At 46.6% G+C, this 20,893-nt stretch overlaps 1 protein-coding gene across 1 annotated transcript in view; it reads left to right on the top strand.

The window, feature by feature from the left end:
* The window catches only part of LOC148019345 (transcription elongation factor SPT6-like), a 93,263-nt gene extending 73,071 nt beyond the window's left edge, over positions 1-20,192 (top strand). The window contains exon 15 of the mRNA XM_087660978.1: positions 16,997-20,192. Coding sequence (XP_087517104.1) covers positions 16,997-19,540 — 2,544 coding nt within the window. The 3' untranslated portion in view covers positions 19,541-20,192. The remainder of the gene's footprint in view (positions 1-16,996) is intronic.
* Positions 20,193-20,893: the final 701 nt, after the last annotated feature.

Below are 20,893 nucleotides of genomic sequence, written 5' to 3'. Positions count from 1 at the left end.
GGGAGTGATGTGGAGTCCCACTTGGAACCCTAGGTACCGGATAGTTTGTCCTCTGCTCACCCATCTAAATCCCAGGTGGACTCCCCACTCCGTGCTAGAGTCTGGGTCTGTGAGGAAACCAACCTACTTTCACCAGTTGATTTTCGCTCCTGCTGCAGAACAGAACAACTCAAGAGCCAATCTCACTCTTTCCAGTATCAACTCATCATCCTCTATGTAAAGCGCTATATCATTTGCATACTCTGAGTCTAACAACTTGGCCTCCTCTCTTATTGGAAGTCGGAGGCCACCTAAACCGCTCACACGTGACCTAAGGAAGTGAGACATCGCCTCTGCAAAGAGAAGGAACAGGTATGGGGCCAGGGGGACAGCCCTGTCGGACCGATCTCTACAGCTGAAACTCCTCCCCTCGCCTCCCTCCTATGAGAACCCTGCTGGTGGCCGATCTGTAAAGTGCAGAGATCTCGAAAATCCAAGCCTGGGGGAAACCTAATCTCACCATGGTACCCTCTAGGAAATCCCAGTCCACCCTGTCATAGGCTTTCTCAAAATCCAAGAGTAGTACAGCCAGTCTCTGCCCACTGTACTAGGCCCACTCTGTTGTCTCAAAGAAGATGAATATATTGTCCAAGATGCTTCTATCCTAGACAAAGCTTGTTTGTGTGTCATGGGTGATGTCTGGAAGCAAGGGGCGTAGTCGCCTACCAATCATCTTTGCCAGTGCCTTATAGGCCATTGATAGTAAGGTGATTGGTCTCCACTGGGAAAGCTCCAACCGGTCTTCCCCTTTGGGGAGAAGACTGATAAGGCCTGCTGATAGACTCCCTGGCATTTGTTCTGAAGTGAAAATCTCTTGAAAGGCCAACAGTAGGGGGTCCTTCACCACTTCCCAGAAGGTAGTGGAGAAAGCCTTAGAGAGGCCATTCTCTCTCGGGCATTTCTGCCCGTCCTGTGAATGGAAAGCCTCGTCTAGTTCCTTCTCTGTGAAGGGGGCTAGGAGGGAGTGCCCCATCTCCTCTGTGACAAGGGATGAGATATTATCCCAGACCTACTGTCTACATCGTTGTTCTCTAGGTGAGGTTGTCTCCTGCTGGAAGAGGCGACGATAGTAGTCGGTGGCAATCTCCATCACCTCGTCTGGGCTAGAACGGATCCTCCCATACTGATCTCGGAGGCTGTGTATCAGCTCTCGTGAGGTGCGAGGCTGGTGCACATGAAAAAACTCCCTGCGCATCGTGTCCCCCTTCCGTGCCTAGAAAGTTGCTGAGGTGCGGAAAGAGAACTTAGAGCGCCTGTCCTCTAGGCGAGCAATGGCTGCTCGCGCACACACCTCTTGTGCGTGGAGAGTGGGATCCCCAGGTGCCACCTGTAATAATCTTTGCGTGGTTGCAAGGTCCCGCCGAAGTGCTCTCTCCTCCTCCCAGCTCTGCTGCCTGGCTTGTATGGCTGCCTCTTGGCAAATCCTGCTCGACCCAGCTAGGGCCTCTGCGACCTCCTCTGCGATCTGGCCCCTCCTGCCTCTCTCTGGTCCAAATCTGCTCTATCTGTCTCGTCACCTCCTCCCTCCTGTAGATTGAGTCAGGGATCCGACAAGAACATGAATCTAGGGCAGATGCTGGGGGATCTAGTGTCAGGAGAACCGGGCAATGATCGGACAACATGGTGGCCGCCAATCTGGCCTCCCCGAGAGCCTCCCCACTCTCCCACATAAAACCTGTCTAACCGCTCCAGCAGGGCTCCACCTAGCCGTCTGTATCCCCAAGAGAAGTCCAGCGACCTCTCCCTCCTGTGGAAGGCAAGGTCTCTCTAGGCATCGCGTGCTCCTACTGCCGATAGAAATACCTCCCATGTCTCTTGCTCCTCCTCGGCCATGCCCTGGTAGTTTCTCCCTCTTTCCTGCTAGTCCTCCAAAGCCTCTAGGTTGTTGAAGTCTCCTCCAACAATCCAGGAATCCACCTCTGGGAGTCCTTCCACGATCTCCACCCAGAACCTGCTGCGTGCCCTAACCTCCGTAGAGGCATAGATATTAAGGACTCCAAGGCACGAGTCCCCAATATCCAATCTGATCCATAGCACCCTCCCTGCCACTATCGTCCCGTGGTCTCGAACACAAGCGGTAAGACTCGGACCAATAGAGGTGCACACGCCTCCACTCCTACCGTGGGCTCCTATGGCATGCTCCCAGTAAGTGCGCGAGCTGCCTAGGAGTACCTTCCCTACCCGTTGGGCCTGGGCGAGGGTGAGCTTGTGCTCCTGTAGAAGTAAGATGTCGATCCTTCCAGCCATGGCAGGCTGCAGGTCCTGTCGAACAATCAATTTCTTGGAACCACGTGCCCCACTGTAGTGGAGGCTATTCACATTCCAGGATGCAAGGTGTAAGCTCATAGGGAAACCTGTGATTGCCCGAACAGGCATCTGTTCGGTGTGGAGGTTGCTGATGACGAGGAGGAGCTATGAGGCATGCAGGTGCGCTTTGCTGCCGGTCTAGACGGCGAGCTTCATTTCCCCACGGTGGCCCTCGCCCGGACTATAGGGGTGATAGAAGTTCCAGGTGGTACTATCAATGCATCTATCAGCCATGTGGAGAGTCGAGACTCTGTGCACTGGTAGAAACGGGCCGCTTGTGCCCAGAGGGGTTCGAAAGATAATGCTCAGGTGAGGGACCTCGGCACCAGCCCACCAGTTAATGTCCATCATGCAACTAGGCCAGTGCTATGCAAACAATGCTAGTCCTTCTCCCATCCACTGGGACGTGTGGTCCGCCACCTGACTCTTCAACTCTTTCTCTATCTGTGTCATCATCCACTCCCCTGAGTGAGAGGACCGAAGAAAAAAAGCGTAGTTTGGTCCGTCCGGTGGTGCTAGAAGATGGACCTTGCCCCTCCTTGACTTACGAACCATGAAGATCCCCACCTCTAGAGGTAGTGGGAACTCTCCGTGCTCCGCAACTCTCAAGTAAGACCATGGGCCACTGCGGGAGAACTCCTGTGGCAACAGGTGTGCCTGTCTTGGGAACGTGTGACGGACGGTAGGGGTGGATGAGCTGGTGGCAGTATGGGAAGGGGAGGACTGCTGGTGCGAAGAGGGTGTAGGCATGTGTGGCTCATCACCTCCTGTGGGCGGAGGGGGGGAGGGTTTGGGGGGATCACCTGAACCAAGTGCGGATCCGGGGGGGTGCTCGGTACGGGAGGCGGTGGGGGGGAGGATGATCGAGGGATGGTGGGATGGACGGAAGTACATGGCAAGTGTGGGGGGGGGGCTGGTGGTCCTGGAAGTGGGGGGGTTGTGGGTCAGGGTCAGTGGGGGGGGGGGGGGCATGGGATGTGGAGGGCAGTGGGCGTGGGGCCTGTGGGGACTCAGGAGAGGTAGTGTGTGGCACTGGCAGTGGATGTGGGGGGCTGTGGTCCTGTTGGGTGGGGCGGGTAGGGGAGGGCTGTGTAGTGCTCTGTCGAGGGGGCGTCACTCGCCCTCCTACTCCCTGCTGAGGCTGGGTCTGAGACAGTGGCTGTGCCCCCCCTTCCCGTCTCCCTCTCTGTCGTCCCTGAAACCGTGTAAAGCCATCAGTGTCCACTTGTGGGCCTGTCGGCGGAGCCACCTTGGCTCCGAAACGCATGCAACCTGTTGCCTAATGCCCAAAGTCGTGGCAGTGCAGGCACTGCCCTGGCTGCCCCGTCACAAGGACCTGCTACCTAAAGGGGTGCTCGCCCGCCTCAATCTCTAGGAACTGTGGGATATCCTTGACCTCTTTCATTGCCATCCGTACCTTTGGGACTTCTGCCGCTGTCACTGCATCCACAAAGGACGCGGGGAGGATAGTGTTGAAGAGCCGACTAAAGTCTTTCACCAACTGGCGATACTCTATCGCCAGGCTAGGGAAAGGAAGGGTGATTGGGTGCCGGAGAAACCTGTTGGTGGAGTGCAAACGCCTCCACAGTAAAGCCGTTGTACCAAGGGACCATGTATATGAACCCCTTCGTGGATGCATATGGTGAATTGGCGAGTAACTCACGAGCTGCGTCCGTTGAACTGAGCCGGACCATGAAGATCCCTGGGCCCATTAGGACCGCCTCCAAGATCTGCGCTATGCCGATGTGCAGCATGGAGTGAAGCTAGTCCCGAAGCTGGGCCCTGGTTGGGGAATGTCCTACTACTTGATCGTAAATCGCTGTTTCCTTTAGCTCCAACTCCTTAGCTCGGACGGCTAAGAGCTGCTCCTCAAAGAGGACGATGCGCAAGGTGTTTGATTGGGAGGCACTCACTGAGTGCGCCAGCGTCTGACCAGAGGTTTGCATTGCGTGTACCTTCTACGAGGACTACCAATCAAGTCTCGGTGCTACCTGAGGGGGGGGGGGGGGGAAGTTGCTACAGATCGAGGGAGCAACTTGGAGGGTGGGGGATCAATGGTGAGGGGGGGAGACCACTTCTGTTTTGACACACCACAAATGGATTCAGGGTTGCAGACGGAGGCAGTGCGGCGAGAGGGGGGGGGGGGCAGCGAGCTATTAGGGTAGGGGGGACAGTCCTTTCTAGGGCGGCCGGGGGGGGGGGGGGGGCGGGGGACTCTGCGCAGGGCCGGGGCTAAGGGTGCGGGATAGGCGTGAGTCAGGCGGAGGAGGGTGGGGGGTTATCACATGGGGCATGCGGGAGGGCTGTCGCAGGGGGAGTAGGCGAGTGGCCAGGTGCCGGGGGGGGGGGGGGGACCAGAGCCAGTCGGAGATGTCACTCGGGGGGAGGGGAGGCAGTGGTGAATAGGCTGCAAGACGGTGGAAGGACAGTACGTCGGTAGGGGCCCAGTGACGGACGGATGGAAGTGGGGGGGGGGGGGAGGCGCAGAGGTGGCGCAATGGCGGCTAGGGAGGGGGACGCGATGACGGTCAGAGAAGGGGGGGGGGCTATGGTGGCAGGAGAGATGGGGGAGGTGCGATGGCGGCATGCAACGACGTGACGGGGTAACGGGCAGTGATTGGGCGAGGGTGGTGTGGCGAGACAGTCGGGGTGGGGGGTCGCACCATTGCAGTGGCACGGAACCCAATGTTTCATGCACGCACGAAACACATTGAGATACGCTATCACTTTGTCAGAGAGAGGTTACATGCAGGGGATATCAACCTTGTCTATTGTCCTACCAAAAAAAATGCGGTAGACATCTTCACCAAAGCTCTTCCTTGTGACAAATGTGCAGCATTTCACAATGCTTTAAATTTGATCTCCTTTGGTGGACAATCCTTGTATGTTGATCACTTTTCACTCCAGAGGGGTTTATTGGGTTTCTCTCACGCCTACGCTTACATAAGAGTATTGGTGATCTGCACGTAGGACACTGGGGCACTTTTTACTCTCCATAAGAAGTTTTTTTCCCCAATCATATTACCCTTTATTTGTGTATTTATGTTACACAGTTCGGTCACTTATTACACATTACACACTTTCATGTGTGAATGCTGCCACATAATCCTAAAGTCTAAGGGTTGTATTTTGTACTTTGAGTTACACACTTCCCAACTAATTGTGTATCGAGCAGTGACTACACTTTCTCTTACTCTATTGTCTTCACACTTTGAGCTAAGCTAACTGCTGCTATCTCCAATTAAACAACGGTGGGAGAGTCACATGGGAAGGGTAGTGCTGGCAATAAGCTCCTCAAGTAGATGGCCTCCATGGTACCATTGAAGAGAGCCTAATACTCAACCTTCGTCGTGGAAGCTGCCATCGTCTCTCGCTTATGGCTTGGTGGATGCCATGCCCAAGGTAAAGAGGTAGCCACCGTGGGAACACCGAGTGTTAGGATCTCTTGCCTAGTTAAAGTCAGTGTACCCCCGCAAACATAAACTAGATCTATAAGTTAAGGCTATAAAAATAGGTACACCACAAATATCTCAAAACACACAAACAAGCAATTCAATGTGATGCATTAAAATACCGGCTAAGAAATCAAAGAGTAAGCTAACTCTAGCCTAGTGTGAATCAACGAAAGAAGATTCCCTACACATACCTATAGGTGTGCTCATCAAAGGGCTAAATCTAGCCTAGTGTGAATCAACGAAAGAAGATTCCCTACAACATACCTATAGGTGTGCTCGTCAAAGGGTTGATTGAGGGTATTCTTAGAAAGATGGACAATGGGATCAAGAGGCGTGGCCACATGCCATGTCTGATCTGTGCAATGCTAGTCCTCTAACTGAAGAACGTACTTTTGTTGAGAGACAAAAATACTGCCTCAGATTGAACTACCTTCATCCCTAAAAGGTAAGACAACAAACCAAGGTCTCTCATCTCAAAAGTAGAGCAAAGTTGGGCCTTTATTTTTGCTATGGCAATAGAATTAGAGCTAGTGATAAGTAAATCATCTACATATAGTAAGATGTAGATGATTCCCTCTGAAGTAGTACAGATATAAGTTTGTGTCATAAGGCATAAAATGATACTTTGAGTCCGAAGGAACTTATCCATCCTCTAGAACCAAGACCACATTGCTTGCTTTAGCCCGTAAAGAGCATTCCATAAGTGAAAGACCTTATCCTTCCGATCAACAAAAGAAAATCTAAGGTGCTCCATATAGACCTTCCCTCCAAATAACCGTTCAGAAAGGCACCCTTGACATCCATTTGATAGATTGGCTAACCGTGGAGAGTGGCAAGCGCAACCAACAAATGAAATGAAGCTAGCCTTGTAGAAACAAAGGTCTCTTCATAGTCAATACTTTGGTTTTGTTGTAACCCTTACACCACAAGGTGAGCCTTGAATCTGTCCAAAGTCCCATCATCTTTTAGCTTAGTCCTAAAAATCCACTTTGTCGCGATGAATTTCTTGTGGCTCAGACGATCCACCAAGGTCCAAGCCTTATTTTGGTCAATACTCTCAAGCTCATTTTTCATGGCCTCTCGCCATTGGGGGTGCTAAAGAGCCTCCTGTCAACTATCCGGCTCAAAATGCACTATATAATCAGTTGTAAATAGCGACATAAATGAATTCTAAGATGCAGACTTGGGCAAATCTTCTAGGGCACTAAGGAGTGGAATCCAATGGAAGGATCCCCGAATCCCGCATGGTCTGTTGGTACCAACGAGGTAATGGGTCTTGCGGAGGGGGCTTGAAGAGGTGAAGAATCTATGGGTGGGTTAGAAGAAGGTAGTAGACCCGGCTTAGAAGGCACTATCTCCGTAGGAACAATGTGAGAAAAGGGCACAAAATCTAGTATAGAAGAACAAACAATGTCCCTTTCATCAAACAATCTCTCTCATAATAACCACCTTATTTGTCCGAGGATCGAACAACTTGTGGGAGGGGAGGTAAACTTGCTCCCATTATCACTCCTCACGCGTCCTACACAAAGACCACTTTGGTTATGCACCATCAATACCCAAGTAGAAAAATATATGAAGGCATTGGACTTATGCTTGAAAAAGTACACCCACATGTAACAAGAATAATCATCCACAATAAAAAACCAAGTACAATGTACTGTTTAAGGTAGGGGTGGATGTTGAACCACAAAGATCAACCCAAATCAATTTGAGAGGTGCCTCAACTCTATGTGTAGATTGTTGAGGAAGGATACGGTGCTGTTTTTTGAGTTGACAACCTTTATAGACACCTCGCGATATCTTGAGGATAGGAAGGCCATCAACAATTTGTCAACACGGCAACTCATAAAGAGAGTCATATCCTTGATGTCTTGAGGAAAAATACCAAAGACACTCAATGCTCGTAGGCTCCCATATAGGAGCTAAAGCCTAGAAGCAGTGGAACTCAAGGGCCTTGATTGTTGGCTTGGAAAGAAACTATATCATGTGGTACAGACCTCTAGGTTGTGCCCCATCGCGAGCAATCACTAGACCAATCTAAGAGTCAAGGACCTCAACTGTGGTTGTTGTGAAGAAGATTGCTCGACCCAATTGGCAAGGTGATTGAATGAATAACAAATTCACCCCAAGCTGGGGGACATTGTAATATGTATACATAATCCAGTGTAGCTCGATTTGGGCCCTAGTCAATGGAAAAACTGATGCAAGTGCGAGTCTAAATTGTGACTGAGTTGTTTCCAACTCGAAGGTGCTCAGCTACAAGGGCTTGGGAGGGAAAAATGTTCACGATGGGTGTCATGTGATGGGTAGCTCCATTGTTCACAATCCAAGGAGTAGTTGAAGTACTTGGCCGTAATGAGTGGGCCTTTGTAGTCACCTTGTCAAGAGGCAACTTGCAAATGTAGATGACTTGTATCCTCAAATGTCTCCATGGAGACAATGTAGGCCCTCTCCTGACTAGTTAGACAAGCCCTTTGGCTTTGAGAACATTGTCAACTGTGATTGCTCACCAGTGGCAGCGTGGGTCTGGCCTTGCCATTGCCCCTACTAAGGGTTACCACCACCTTGCCTCCCTTGTTGTGGCTTGCCCAACTGAGGGGCGAGGGTATAATTCTTAGTTTTTGGTGTTATGTATCTTGTTTGTGATCAACTCTTGTTATCAAAATGACCAGCCTTCTAACAATGTTGAAAATACCAATTTTTCTTCGATACATTCTACCACCCAGGTTTTAGGGATGACTACGAGTTTCCTCGGGTCTCATTAGTTTGGTTTTGATTTTGATTTTGATTGGAATTTTGATTTTGTCTGCCCTTCCCTCATTGCCCCTTCTAAGAAGAAGCAACAAAAGCTCCCTTTATAGAGGTCAAACTATGAAACTAATCGAACAACCCAACAGTAGCTGACACTTGAATTCGTAGAATGTGGGCATGATGGGCTATGAGATCACCTATTGCACAAAATAGAAGTATTTCCTTAACAACTTGTTTGGAAACAATGTGACCTGATCATCCGAGGACTTAGGAGCCTCCATGCTAGAGAACTCAACGAGAAGGTTGGTTAGTGATTTTAAAATTTTGGAGCTCATGATCTAAATTGATGCGACGGGTCCTATCTTGAGCCGCAGAACAATAAGTCAAGTGTACCCAATGCTTAGATGCCAAGTCAAAATATTGAGGCCGTGAATGAAATTGAAGTAATAGACCTTGCATTAGCTCGACAATAGGGGGGGCATTTCTAGCCTTCCATGAATGGACAACCTTGTATGGGACAAGTGCAGGATCGAGTTGGGATTCCAACTCTTGCATAAGATCCCATAGGTTTTAGGAGTCAAGGACATGTCTCATCAGATTTGACCAAGTAGTGAAGTTTGACCCGTTAAAAAGAGTTTTATCATTAAAGGCATGTTTGACTAATGAGAACAAAGAACCAATAGTTGTGGGATAAGTGGAATAAGGAGGTGGTGGAGGCGGATAAGTAGGAGAGGGAGGTGGGTAGATAGAAATAGGCAGATAGTGTCCAATGGATGCTGATTGATGTGGAGGCACTGGAACATGAATGTTTGCATAAAGTGCTAGTGAAGGTGGAGGCCTTGGGATACCTAAGCCCTATCCAGTAGACGGTTGGGGCACAAGGCTAATGTACCAATACTTGGCGTAGATAGCTTCTTGATCATAAGCATCTTCGATATCTTGCGGAAAAGAGATAGTAAAATCAAAAGATTGAGAAGTATCATGCGTACGCGACATGGGAGTGAATGATGGTGGAGCAGAAAATAGCTTGCACTCCATGCCAGTTTCCATGTAAGGGTGATCAATTCTTTGTGAAACTTCCGTCCTTCTTGAGAAATCATTAGACCAGTGCATTGAATCTAAAGGGAAAAACTCAAATTTAGTTTTAATCTCGTGTTGAGCTTGATATATGAGAATGAGGTCGTATTCATCTTGTGAAATCTCATAAGATCTGTGGACTCCATGGTAGTTCGAAGAATCTCTGACCATGTTAGATAGAGGAACAAGCTGTGAAGCCCACCCCAAATGCAAAAACATAAACTAAAGCGTACAACAAAGCATAAACTTAGAACACAATTAAGGTTAGGGCAACATAGAGACAATGAGCACAATGAATTTGAATGAATGAATGACTATTGAATATACAATGCTCATGCAACAAACAATCCATGTAGGAATGAAAATTGTAGCGTGAACTCTCATGTCTCGAGGACCCAGGCGGAGGTGTTGAGAAATAGAGTGTGTTGTACTCTTGATAGATCCCAAAATGCAACAAAGGCAGCTTTTGAGAGTCGAACACCAGCAAATGCAGCCACGAAGAGTGGTTCTGTTGCAAGCAAGAAATGGAAAAGAGAAAATCAGCAAAGCAAGTACTTGGATGGTGTGACCAGTCTTGGCAGCAACAGTAGGGTGTAAATGCAGGCTCCAAGTGTCAAACAGATGGCAGGTAGCAGCAAAATCAGCAAGCGCAGCAATGAACAGGGTTGCCCTAATCAGTATGAACCTCAAAGATGTCAAATGCAGCTGGGAGTGAAGTGGCCAGGTAGGGAAAGGGAGTCTCCAAGTTGGAGAAGATGTCGCCAATCAGCAAACACAGCCTAGGAGATGGTCTGTATAAATATACAATTGAACATTGAGATGAAGACAGCAAAACATGCACTAGTGGATGGGCACAAGGCGAGGGCAACTTCATTTGAGATGGCCTCTGTGAACGGGTCGTGGGCAGCAAAGCTCTAGTACGTAAAAACTGCAAAAGCGAGATTGAGGCTGAATGGAGGGCAGCCAGCCTATTTATAGAAAGTTTAAGGACCTCATACCATGTACCGTTTTAAAACTCTCTCGAATTGTGCACCAAATTAGGGATTTAATTAATTAAGCATTTTGGGGCTGTTTAAGAGGCTAAATCAGCATGTAATGCTTGTTTAAGCTCGACACCGGGGGATCTCCACCATGTCTGCTGATCGCCCCTTTGACAACATTAAAGTTAGCTGGTCAGTACTTCTCCTCGCCACCTCTTTCATTTTTTGCACATTCATTCTACTAGAGCCCATATGTTGGCTGCAACAAAATATATAAATGATTATGAGTGTCGTTCCTTCTATTCCTCCTTATCGCCATCGGATGGTGCCTAAGGTCCCCTTTCCTAAGTTCAAGCGATCAGCTTCAGATCTAGATGGCTTTACTCAGTAGTTCGAGTGGCCTATGACATAAATTTTCCCAATAAAAAAAAGATCCAGTCCATCAGGAAGCAATGTTTGAATTGTGCATGCAAAAGAAAGTGGCAACGTGGCTGGTAAAAGAGCAAGGGTGGGTTACTTATGATGCAACGAGTGGCATTCACAAAGTGGTTTCAACAAGAGCTAGACTATACTCAACAAGACTATCCATCTACTGCCATGGGTTGTGGAGGACGAGGACGCGACGCGATCGAGGTGGTCAAGGTGGTGTTCCCCGCCCCTCTAGAAAACAATGTTTCCTCTTTATGCAGGAAAGGCATTGGTAGGCGGAATGTTTCGATACCCAAGCTTATGATTATGGTGAAAATTGAACAAATTTCGAATCTAGCAATGAATCTAGTAACCTACTCTAGAAAACAACTCAAATTTTCATGGGACAATCCTACCAGTCCTTGGGTGGAACAGGATGAAGTACACCATCAAGTTGCGGGATGGTATGGCCACAATGGAGGATCTGCAGCCAATCCCTATTTCGAGGTCCGGACAATAGCAGGTAGACTTGAAGAGTCTCTCAATCTTAGGAAATTCGGCAATCCCATAGTCCAGAGCTATTCTGATGTTATCACCAGTAGAATTTGGGTGTATGCCATTTTCAATCACTATTCTTTTGGGCCATCTCCTAAACCCAGTTCCGACATTCAAAGATCACCTTCTAAAGATGATTCAATCGGATCACCTTGTTCAATTGGTGTAGAAGGTAGCAGCCATCACTGCAAAAATCCTCTTTGAGGAAGTACAAAAGGTGCAATTTGAGCTCGTTCATTGACATGTTGGCTTCAAACATTGTCTTTTACAATATTCTGCAACCCCCTCTATGGAATCAAATTGACCAATGGATGCAACAACATCACTTGAATTACCATCCATTGGCCACCGTTACCTCGTTGGCCTACTAGTCCACAATTGGTCCACAATTGACCTCCTCTCCCTCCTATTCCCATGGGTCCAATGGTGCTTCAGGGACATGGTGGACTAAGTCTAATTCCTATTCCTGCTTTACTACATCCTTCAGCTCCATTCTGAGTGCCTTCCCTTATGATTCCCATTCTAGTTTGTTCTACAATTCCAAATTCAAAATGCTCCTATTCAAGCTCCCTTGGTCACTGCCCATGATGAGCCCACCCTAGATCACCAAAGGTGACATTGAAGATTAGCTACAACTGTGGATTCAAGTCCACCGATGCATGCCATGTGTTCAGCAATTATCAACAAGAATGCTATTGGGTGGACCAAATGCTAAAGAGGCAAGAGTTGTGTAGCCAAAAACAGAGGAGTCGTGTCTGTGGAAATTTGCTGCTTGAGCAAGAGTGGTTCTGAACATGCAACATGCAGGAGAAGATTATCGCCTCCTACGAAGATGGCCATGTTTACGGTATGCTTGGGTTAGTCATAAGTGGGATTGATATCTGTTGACTATCTGCTGGGAACATCATAAAGTCTGGTTCTCCTTGAGCAAGGTTTCTCCCCCACCAACTACATTCAGGCCAGCGGTGGCCAAGGCTGTTAATATGGTGGAAGGTTTAGATGATGATGAGGAGGCAACCTTCTTGGCAGGAAATGTTGATTTGGAACCCTTTTTTGTGGATGTCTTACACATAAGTCAGCAATATCTCAATTTGCAGTTGTCAGCACCTCTCCTTCCAAATGAGATTTGGAAGGCTGTACAGCCAACGTTGGTACAAGCATCAATGGATTCAGTTGTCCCGAATTTGGGGAGTAAGAAGCAAGAGCTGCGGCTATTGTAAATTCAGATGTGGTAGAAGTGTTGTAGCAATAGTGAGAATTTGAGGCCCACCTTCAGAAGGTGACAAGGGTCACAAAGGATGAATTATCTATAGTCTACCTTGGTCCAGATGAAACTGAGCCAGTCAGAACCAGCACCCAACTCAACAGGATAGTGGAGGTGCAATATTGGATTTTCCCTCTAAAACCAAGCACCCATGGAAACCTACACACAAGGGTATCAAACTTGCACATATCAAGTCTTCATTCACATCCCTTAGGTGGCCACCCATTACAAAAATTCCTTCCATTGCCTCTAAACACACTCCCATTCCACAATATACCATATTGGAAGGTACTAATCCATTAGGCATGTATCCCATAGGTTTCAATCTTGTCACTCAACAAGGTGGTGGAGGTGCAATAGTAGTTGGATTTCCCCTTCAAAACCAAGCACCCATGGGGACCTACACACATGGTATCGAACTTGCATGTATCAAGTCCTCACATCCCTTAGGTGGCCACACAACTTGCTAATAAACACATGTACCTCAAGCTTGCTAGATATCCTATTTGGGGCAAACACCTAGATTCATCATGCTCCGCACTTCAATGCTGCATAAAGCACCTAGTCAACCACAAGCCACTAACCAATTGAAGAAAGGTAAGTGGCTGCGTAGAAATTTGCATTGTAAGATTCGGTGTTGCGTGAAAGGCCAAATAAGGTGGTAGAGAATTCAAAGTAGTAGATATCATCTGAGTATTAGAGCAATACTCATCAACATTCATCAACTACTCGCACAAGTCTTGAATTTTATTAAGGTGATCTTGCATAGCATCACCTAGTTCCATCTTCACATTTTCAAGCTCCTTTAAGAAAGAAATGTGAGTATCATTTTTTCCAGCAAACATATGTTCAAGTGCAAGTCATGCTACTCTTGAAGTAGTAGCAGACTGGATATGTGGGATTATAGACCGCTGAACTACCAATGCAATAAGTGACAATGTTTGGGCATCCCTAGTGCCCCAAGCCTTCTATGCAACTGTTCTTTGGGGTGGTGGCTGAATAGGAACTTGCCTTTGACCATGACCTTCTGGAGGAGTAGGAGGAGCTATATCTCTAGGGTGAACTTCTTCCCCACTGACATAATCCAAAGACTTTTTGCAGCAAGTACATTCTTTATCATGAAGGACCACAAAGAATAGTTAGTGCCTCCCAATCTATCCTCTTTAGATACATAAGTGAAGACATCACTTTGTCCTTGATTTTTCATGATAAATGTCACTCTTCCAAACGCACAAGAGCATAAACAGAAGCTGGCTTGACCTAGAAATCTGGAAATTTTTGGAAATTACAGCAAATGGCAAGCTGTATTCAACTAAATTGTGTCACACTTGACCACTATTGTCTCAATGTGCTGAAATTTTTCCAATTTTCAGCAAGCAGCATGCTGTCGAATGCAAGAACAATGCTCAGCAGCACTAAAAACAGAAAAGCCCCAAAATTTGACCACGGTATGCTGCAAGTACCAACCAGCAGTGAAAATCAAGAATTTGCAGAAATTTCAGATCTGCAAATTGATTTCCAGAATTTGAGAATGTCTGCTACTGCACTCCACAATCAATTACAATCAAATTTATAGGCCAATGCACCAATTGCATCTGAAATCCTGAAAATTCTGCAACAATTTTTACTCCAAATGCATTCTCGGGCACAAATTTGACAATTGCAGTCAAAAGCCCCAAATTTTCAAAGGCAAATCCGCCCAAATTGATCTACAAAAGCCCCAATTTTCTCGGGTCCGGTGGGCACAATTTTCAGTGAAATTGACAAAATTTCACTAAAATGTGAAAAGCCCAAAATTTCCTGAGCAAATGTGCACCAATTTTGCAATTTCTGAGTCAAATTGTTCAGTTTTGCATCAAAATCCCCAAATGCGAGAAAAGCCCCAATTTTTCGGCTTGAAATTTCACACTGAGCTTGTGCATGCAAACACCCCTTAGAGGGAAGGGAACAGATCGCAGAAAATTAAATAAATAAAAAAATGACAAAAGCCAGATTGTTAATGTTGTTGACCATACAGTCACCTACGTCAAATTGTGGCACTTTGACAACTACCTCTAGCTTGTTGCCTGCTTGCCAGGCCATCACTTGTGCTGGCCTGTTGTGCCTGCGTGGTCATGCTTGACCCACCTTCAGCCCGTTGCCTGCTCGCTCGACTTGTCTCAGCTGGCTATCGCAGCTCATGGCTGATGCTTTAGGCCGTCACTTGCTGATGCTTGACTCACGCCACCCGTCTGACCTGTCCAGCTCAAGCTTGATTGTTTGGTCAAGATTGACCTGTCAAGTATTGCCTGCCTCAGGAAGTGTGCAATCCTTTGCTTGCTTTGATACTAGTTTGTTAGCAAGTGCGCGAGGATTGCGACACACAATGCTTTTTGTCAACATAAAGAGAGTGAGTGCAGAGTAGAGTGAGGAAGAGAGAGCACGAGATTCGATGTGGGTACAATCACAAAGTGTACCACTTTAGGTTTTTGATAATATGTATGTAGTACATGTGTAAGGGTGTGTGCACACCCGAACACTATAAGAGGCACGGTGACCCTTTATTCCCAACACATTGTGCATTACATTGTATCTCATTACAACATATGGTTACATTTTGCAATCGATAGATTTCTACACACACGATTGAATATGTCACTCCTGTCTTTTTTAGTTACATGACTCTTGCCTCTTTGGCATTTGCTCCACCTAGTAGTAGTTTCATTGACTAGTGCCCAACATTGACAAGTTTGAAACCTATGGGATGCATGCCTAATGGATTAGTACCGCCCAATGTGGAGTATTGTGGAATGGGGGTGTGAGTAGGCAATTGAAGGAATTTGCATAATGTGCAGTGTATCCATCCTGAGTGAGAAGATAACATTTTTGTATTCATCTTGAGTGAGAAAATAACATTTTCCTTGGTGAGACTCCAGAGACCTTCCATCTGAGGGAGATTTATCTCTTCTATCGTAGGAGATTGAGGGTACTTAGTGCCTTATGGAACAGGCTCTGAGGGGGACTCCTTTGATGAAGATGTGTGACAATCTTGGAAGGTTTTCTCACATGCTCTTGGGTGCCGAAGATGTGAGACAATCTTGGAAGGTTTTCTCACATGCTCTTGGGTGCTGAGCTTTCTTAATAGTTGCATGATAATCTTATGAGAGGACAGTCTTGGGTACCATGTGAAAGAAAGCTAGGGAAAACACATAGTGTATTGCAACATGGTGACCATGATCTGATGAATGCTCAATGAAGGTGAGTGTAGGAGAATTTGAATGATATTAAGAGGACCTTGAACCACCATGTATCAAGGACTGGTGGTAGAGATGAGCTCAGAATGGTGTCAAAGTTGCGGAGAACTCTTGTGGTACTAATGATGGATCCCAAATGCAGCAGCAAAAATCCACCAATGATGATGATAATGATGTGGGCAGCAAAGGAGGGAGTGAAACACAGTTTTCTGGGAATCAGGATGTCATAGATAACTCTAGATAGCAAAATGCAAGGTTCGCCAGCTGTGATGACAGCTCCATGTTTGTAGATGGAGGATGATGTGGACAGCAGGCAGGCCTGCTGGATGATGAAACGCAGGCTGGAAACTGCAGAATGCAGCAGCAAATGATAATGTTGAAGCTAATAATGACAGGGATGGGTGGCAATGAAGGCTAAACATAGCCTCGAGACAGGTTGACAGCCTTCAGCAGCAGTGGTGGACCTCTGGAATCTGGGTGATGTCCTCCAGGGCAGAGCAGCAGCCAGATGGTGATGACAACAGGCTGAAACAGCAGGGCAGAAGCTCGTGATGGGGTGTGGGCAGCAGGAGAAGGTGAAGAGCTAATGGCTGCTTGATCAAGGATTTAGTGTGGATGCCCAAAAGTTGCTCTTTTGCAAAGGATTTGGGCATTTGTCTGGCTGTTCAAAAATAAAGATTTTAATATTTGGTAATTGCTTTTGGGGCTGTTTTAAGGATTCTAAATTAGGGATTAATGTATGTGAAATTGAGATCAGTGCATGACTTAATTTTAGTGGCTTAACAAGTCCAAGTTTCACAGATCCTTATATTCTTTAATCTTTTTGTTTTGTTACTTCAAGCAGAGAGATAAAGATCAGTTTTTAAGTAGGACAGCATTTTTCCATCCAAGTATTATCACCTAAGATTTGGATTTATGTTGCAGGTGATTGCATGCTATGTTTGTCCTTTGATGGACAGATGGAAAGAACTAACAAAGTTGAAGGAGTTTAAAACTGATGACAACACAGATGTGTGCAGTTTTCTTAATCAGAATACTGGCATTGCTTACTGTCTCTCAGTCTGCCATCAAAGTCCTGGGACTATAAGAGTTTCATACAGCATGGATGGTGAGGTTCATCATGCAAATTTTGAATTGTGTCCAGATGGCTACAGCTACAGTGATAAAATGTTTCGTAGGATAGACACAGTTGTCAATTTTATGAAATCAGTTTCTCTTGCAAAGAGTGGCTCCAAATCTGAAGGTCAGGGTGGCTATGGATTTTCTCAAAATGATGGTAAAGTAAGGCGTGGAAGAGGTGGTCGATTTGCGAGCAGTGGGAGGAGTGGTGGGTTTAGAGGAAGAGGTAGAGGAAGGGGAACGAACTCGTCAGATGATTGGATTGGGAATGACAGAGCAAGAGATGATGAAAATAATACAGACGTGGGCCAAGGTTCTGGGTACAGTTCTTGGTGGGGCTCTAATGAGCAAAAAGATCATGTCAGTTGGCATAAAGACAATGATTCAGGCATGGATGCAAATTCTGATGGGTTGTTGGGAAAATGGGCAGGAGGGAACTCTGACTCTGGCAATGGAAGAGAGAGTTTTAGAGGCAGTAGAGGACGAAGAGGAGGCATGGGAAGAGGTAGAGGTAGAGGTAGATGTCCTTGGTCACAAAGATCAGCAGATGAGAATTCAGCTGGGTGGACAGATCATCCACCAACTGAGGCAGATGATACGTTGGACTCAGGTGGATGGGCAGATTGTAGACAGACTGAGGTCCAGAATGATGTTGTTTCAGGTGGATGGGCAGACTGCACACAGACTGAGCCACACAATAAGGTGGATTCAGGTGGGTGGGCAGATTGGACACCGACTGAGGCAGATGAGAAGGTGGATTCAGGCATAGATGCAAATTCTGATGGGTTGTTGGGAAAGTGGGCAGGAGGGAATTCTGACTCTGGCAATGGAAGAGAGAGTTTTAGAGGCAGTAGAGGAGGCATGGGAAGAGGTAGAGGACGTTGGTCTCAAAGATCAGTGGATGAGAATTCAGCTGGGTGGACAGATCATCCACCAACTGAGGTGGATGATACGTTGGACTCAGGTGGATGGGCCGATTGTCGACAAACTGAGGTCCAGAATGATGTTGTTTCAAGTGGATGGGCAGACTGCACACCGAGTGAGCCACATAATGTGGATTCAGGTGGATGGGCAGATTGGACACTGACTGCAGCAGACGAGAAGGTGGATTCAGGCATAGATGCAAATTCTGATGGGTTGTTGGGGAAATGGGCAGGAGGGAGCTGTGACTTTGGCAATGGAAGAGAGAGTTTTAGAGGCAGTAGAGGACGAAGAGGAGGCGTGGGAAGAGGTAGAGGTAGAGGTCGCTGGTCACAAAGATCAGCACATGAGAATTCTGTTGGGTGGACATGTCACCCACCAACTGAGGCCGATGATACATTGGCCGTAGGTGGATGGGTTGGTTGTAGAGAAACTGAGGTCCAGAATAATGTGGTTTCAGGGGGATGGGCAGATTGCACAGTCACTGAGCCACAGAACAAGGTGAGTTCAGGTGGATGGGCTGACTGGATACCGACTGAGCCAGACAAGAAAGTGGATTCAGGTGGATGGGCAGATTGCACACTGACTGAGGCAGAGAAGAAGGTTGTCTTAGGCAGATGGGCAGATTGCACCACGATTGAGGCACAGGACAAGGTGGATATAGGCGGATGGCCAAATTGCACACCTGAGGCTCTTGATAAGGATTCACGCAGATGGGCAGATTGCACACCAATTGAGGCACTGGAAAGAGATCGTAAAAGTGAGAGGCAAGGGCCAGGATCAGGATGGGGTGATGTCAATTGGAAGAAAGACAACGATTTAGGCATTGATGCAAAGTCTGATGGATTGTTTGGAAAATGGGCAGGAGGGGGCTGTGACTTCGTAAATGGAAAGGAAAGTTTTAGGGGCAGTAGAGGACGCAGAGGAGCCTTGGGAAGAGGTAGAGGTAGAGGTCGCTGGTCACAAAGAAGGCATGAGAATTCATGTGGGTGGACAGATAGGACACTGACTGAGGTGCATGATAAGTTTTCAGGTAGATGGACTAATCGCACAGAGACTGAGGTTCAGGAGAATGTGAATTCAGGTGGATGGGCAGAGTGCACACCGACTGAGGTACACAATAAAGTGTATTCCGGCAGATGGGCACAAGATATTGATGATGGTGTAGATAAAGCGTGGGATAGTGGAAGGGGAAGAAGTGGCAGAGGTGGATGGGATTCCCACAAGCAAAGTGATAGAGGTGGATATGGAGGTGGCAGTGGGAAATGGTCACAAACTCCTGGCAATTTTGGTGGAGATGGAGCATTGGGCTTTGATATGGGGCAAAGTAGTGAATCTCAAAATCAAGGCCATGACAATGCTGATAAATCATGGGGTTCATGGGCAGAAGGTTCAGTAAATGATAATCAAAGTGAGGGATGGGGTTGATGAATAGTGTGACTGAAGCAGAAATTGGGAGTAATTGATAGGAATATAATCTGCATGACCAAAAATGAAAGTTGGATTGGGACACAAGTTTTGCAATGGTACTGAATTGTCATGTGAATGTAGCTAAAAAGACTTGTATGATTGTTGAGGACAGATTACAGGACAAAGTAGAGGCGTTGTATCAGGATGCCAATCTTGCACTCTATGTAAGGGTCAATGTGGAAGGAATTTTATCGACTGCGAGCAAATCTTGTGCATTATCATATGGTGACAGTGAGAGAACCAGAGGATGGACAAATTGAGTGTTGAAAAGAACACTAGTGGATCTGATATTAGTCGTATTATTGCCACTCAATGTAAGGATAGTTGAACTTTGCTTGGGAGGTTTTGTTGAAGACCAGTGTATAGTGAGCTCAATGTGTGTGATGTTAATTGTATTACTGTCACTCAATATGAGGATAGTTGACTGTTCTTGGAGCTGTTTTGACAACCAGTGTATAGTTGGGTCGTTCAAATAGAAAGATTGTCCTGTGGCAAAAATTGTCTAATCTCAGTTTAGAGAGACAGATGTTCACGGGCTGAACTAGAGGTATTTTTAAGGTGATTTTCAAAATGTGAAGTTGACACTAACGGCAGTCTTAGTTCAAAGAGAAAATGTAGTGGTAGTCCATATCAAGCCAACTTCTTCAGTACTTCGGACTGCTCTAGATATAAATTGGTCTACATTATGTAGTACAAGAGCATCTTAGAAGTACTCTTAAGTTCTCTAGGTGCAATGATTTTGTGAAGACATCTACAACATGATGTTTTTATAGACATTGTAGGTGCACATCTCCACAGAGAACCTTCTCATAAATAAAGTTGTAGTGGACCTCTATGTGCTCATGTGATTAAACACTAGGTTATTAGCAAGCATGTCAATCTCCTATCATATGCATTACCTACCCAATCGGCATCCCCATATCTATAAAGTGTGGGATTTACATCGAACCTACAATGCAATCCATATTCTAGTTTAACATATTGCATGATCCTTTGTACTTATCCATGTGAGGTTTCCTAGGTGATTAGATGCACTAACTCATCTCCATAATTAAGGTTGGAATGTGTAATGGTAAGGTAGATCAAGTTGCTTACCATGTGCTTGTACATGTTCGGGCCCTCAATATCATCACCATGGTGCTAAAAATTGTGTTTGGATCCAATAGCCGAGTCATAGGCTTGCATGTTGTTATGCCACACATTGCAAGCATATTAGTGGATGTTGCAGAACATCCATGTATCTGCACCTTTTATCACCATTTAGATGCCAAGGAGATGAGTATCCTTAGATCATCTCAAACTCCTATTGTA

The sequence above is a fragment of the Lygodium microphyllum genome, chromosome 20 (assembly GCF_053477565.2).
Source record: "Lygodium microphyllum isolate KBCC chromosome 20, Lygodium_microphyllum_v1.1.10, whole genome shotgun sequence".
NCBI lineage: Eukaryota > Viridiplantae > Streptophyta > Polypodiopsida > Schizaeales > Lygodiaceae > Lygodium > Lygodium microphyllum.
The sequence above is the reverse complement of the archived record's forward strand: the minus strand, read 5'-3'. Positions and strand labels throughout refer to the sequence as shown.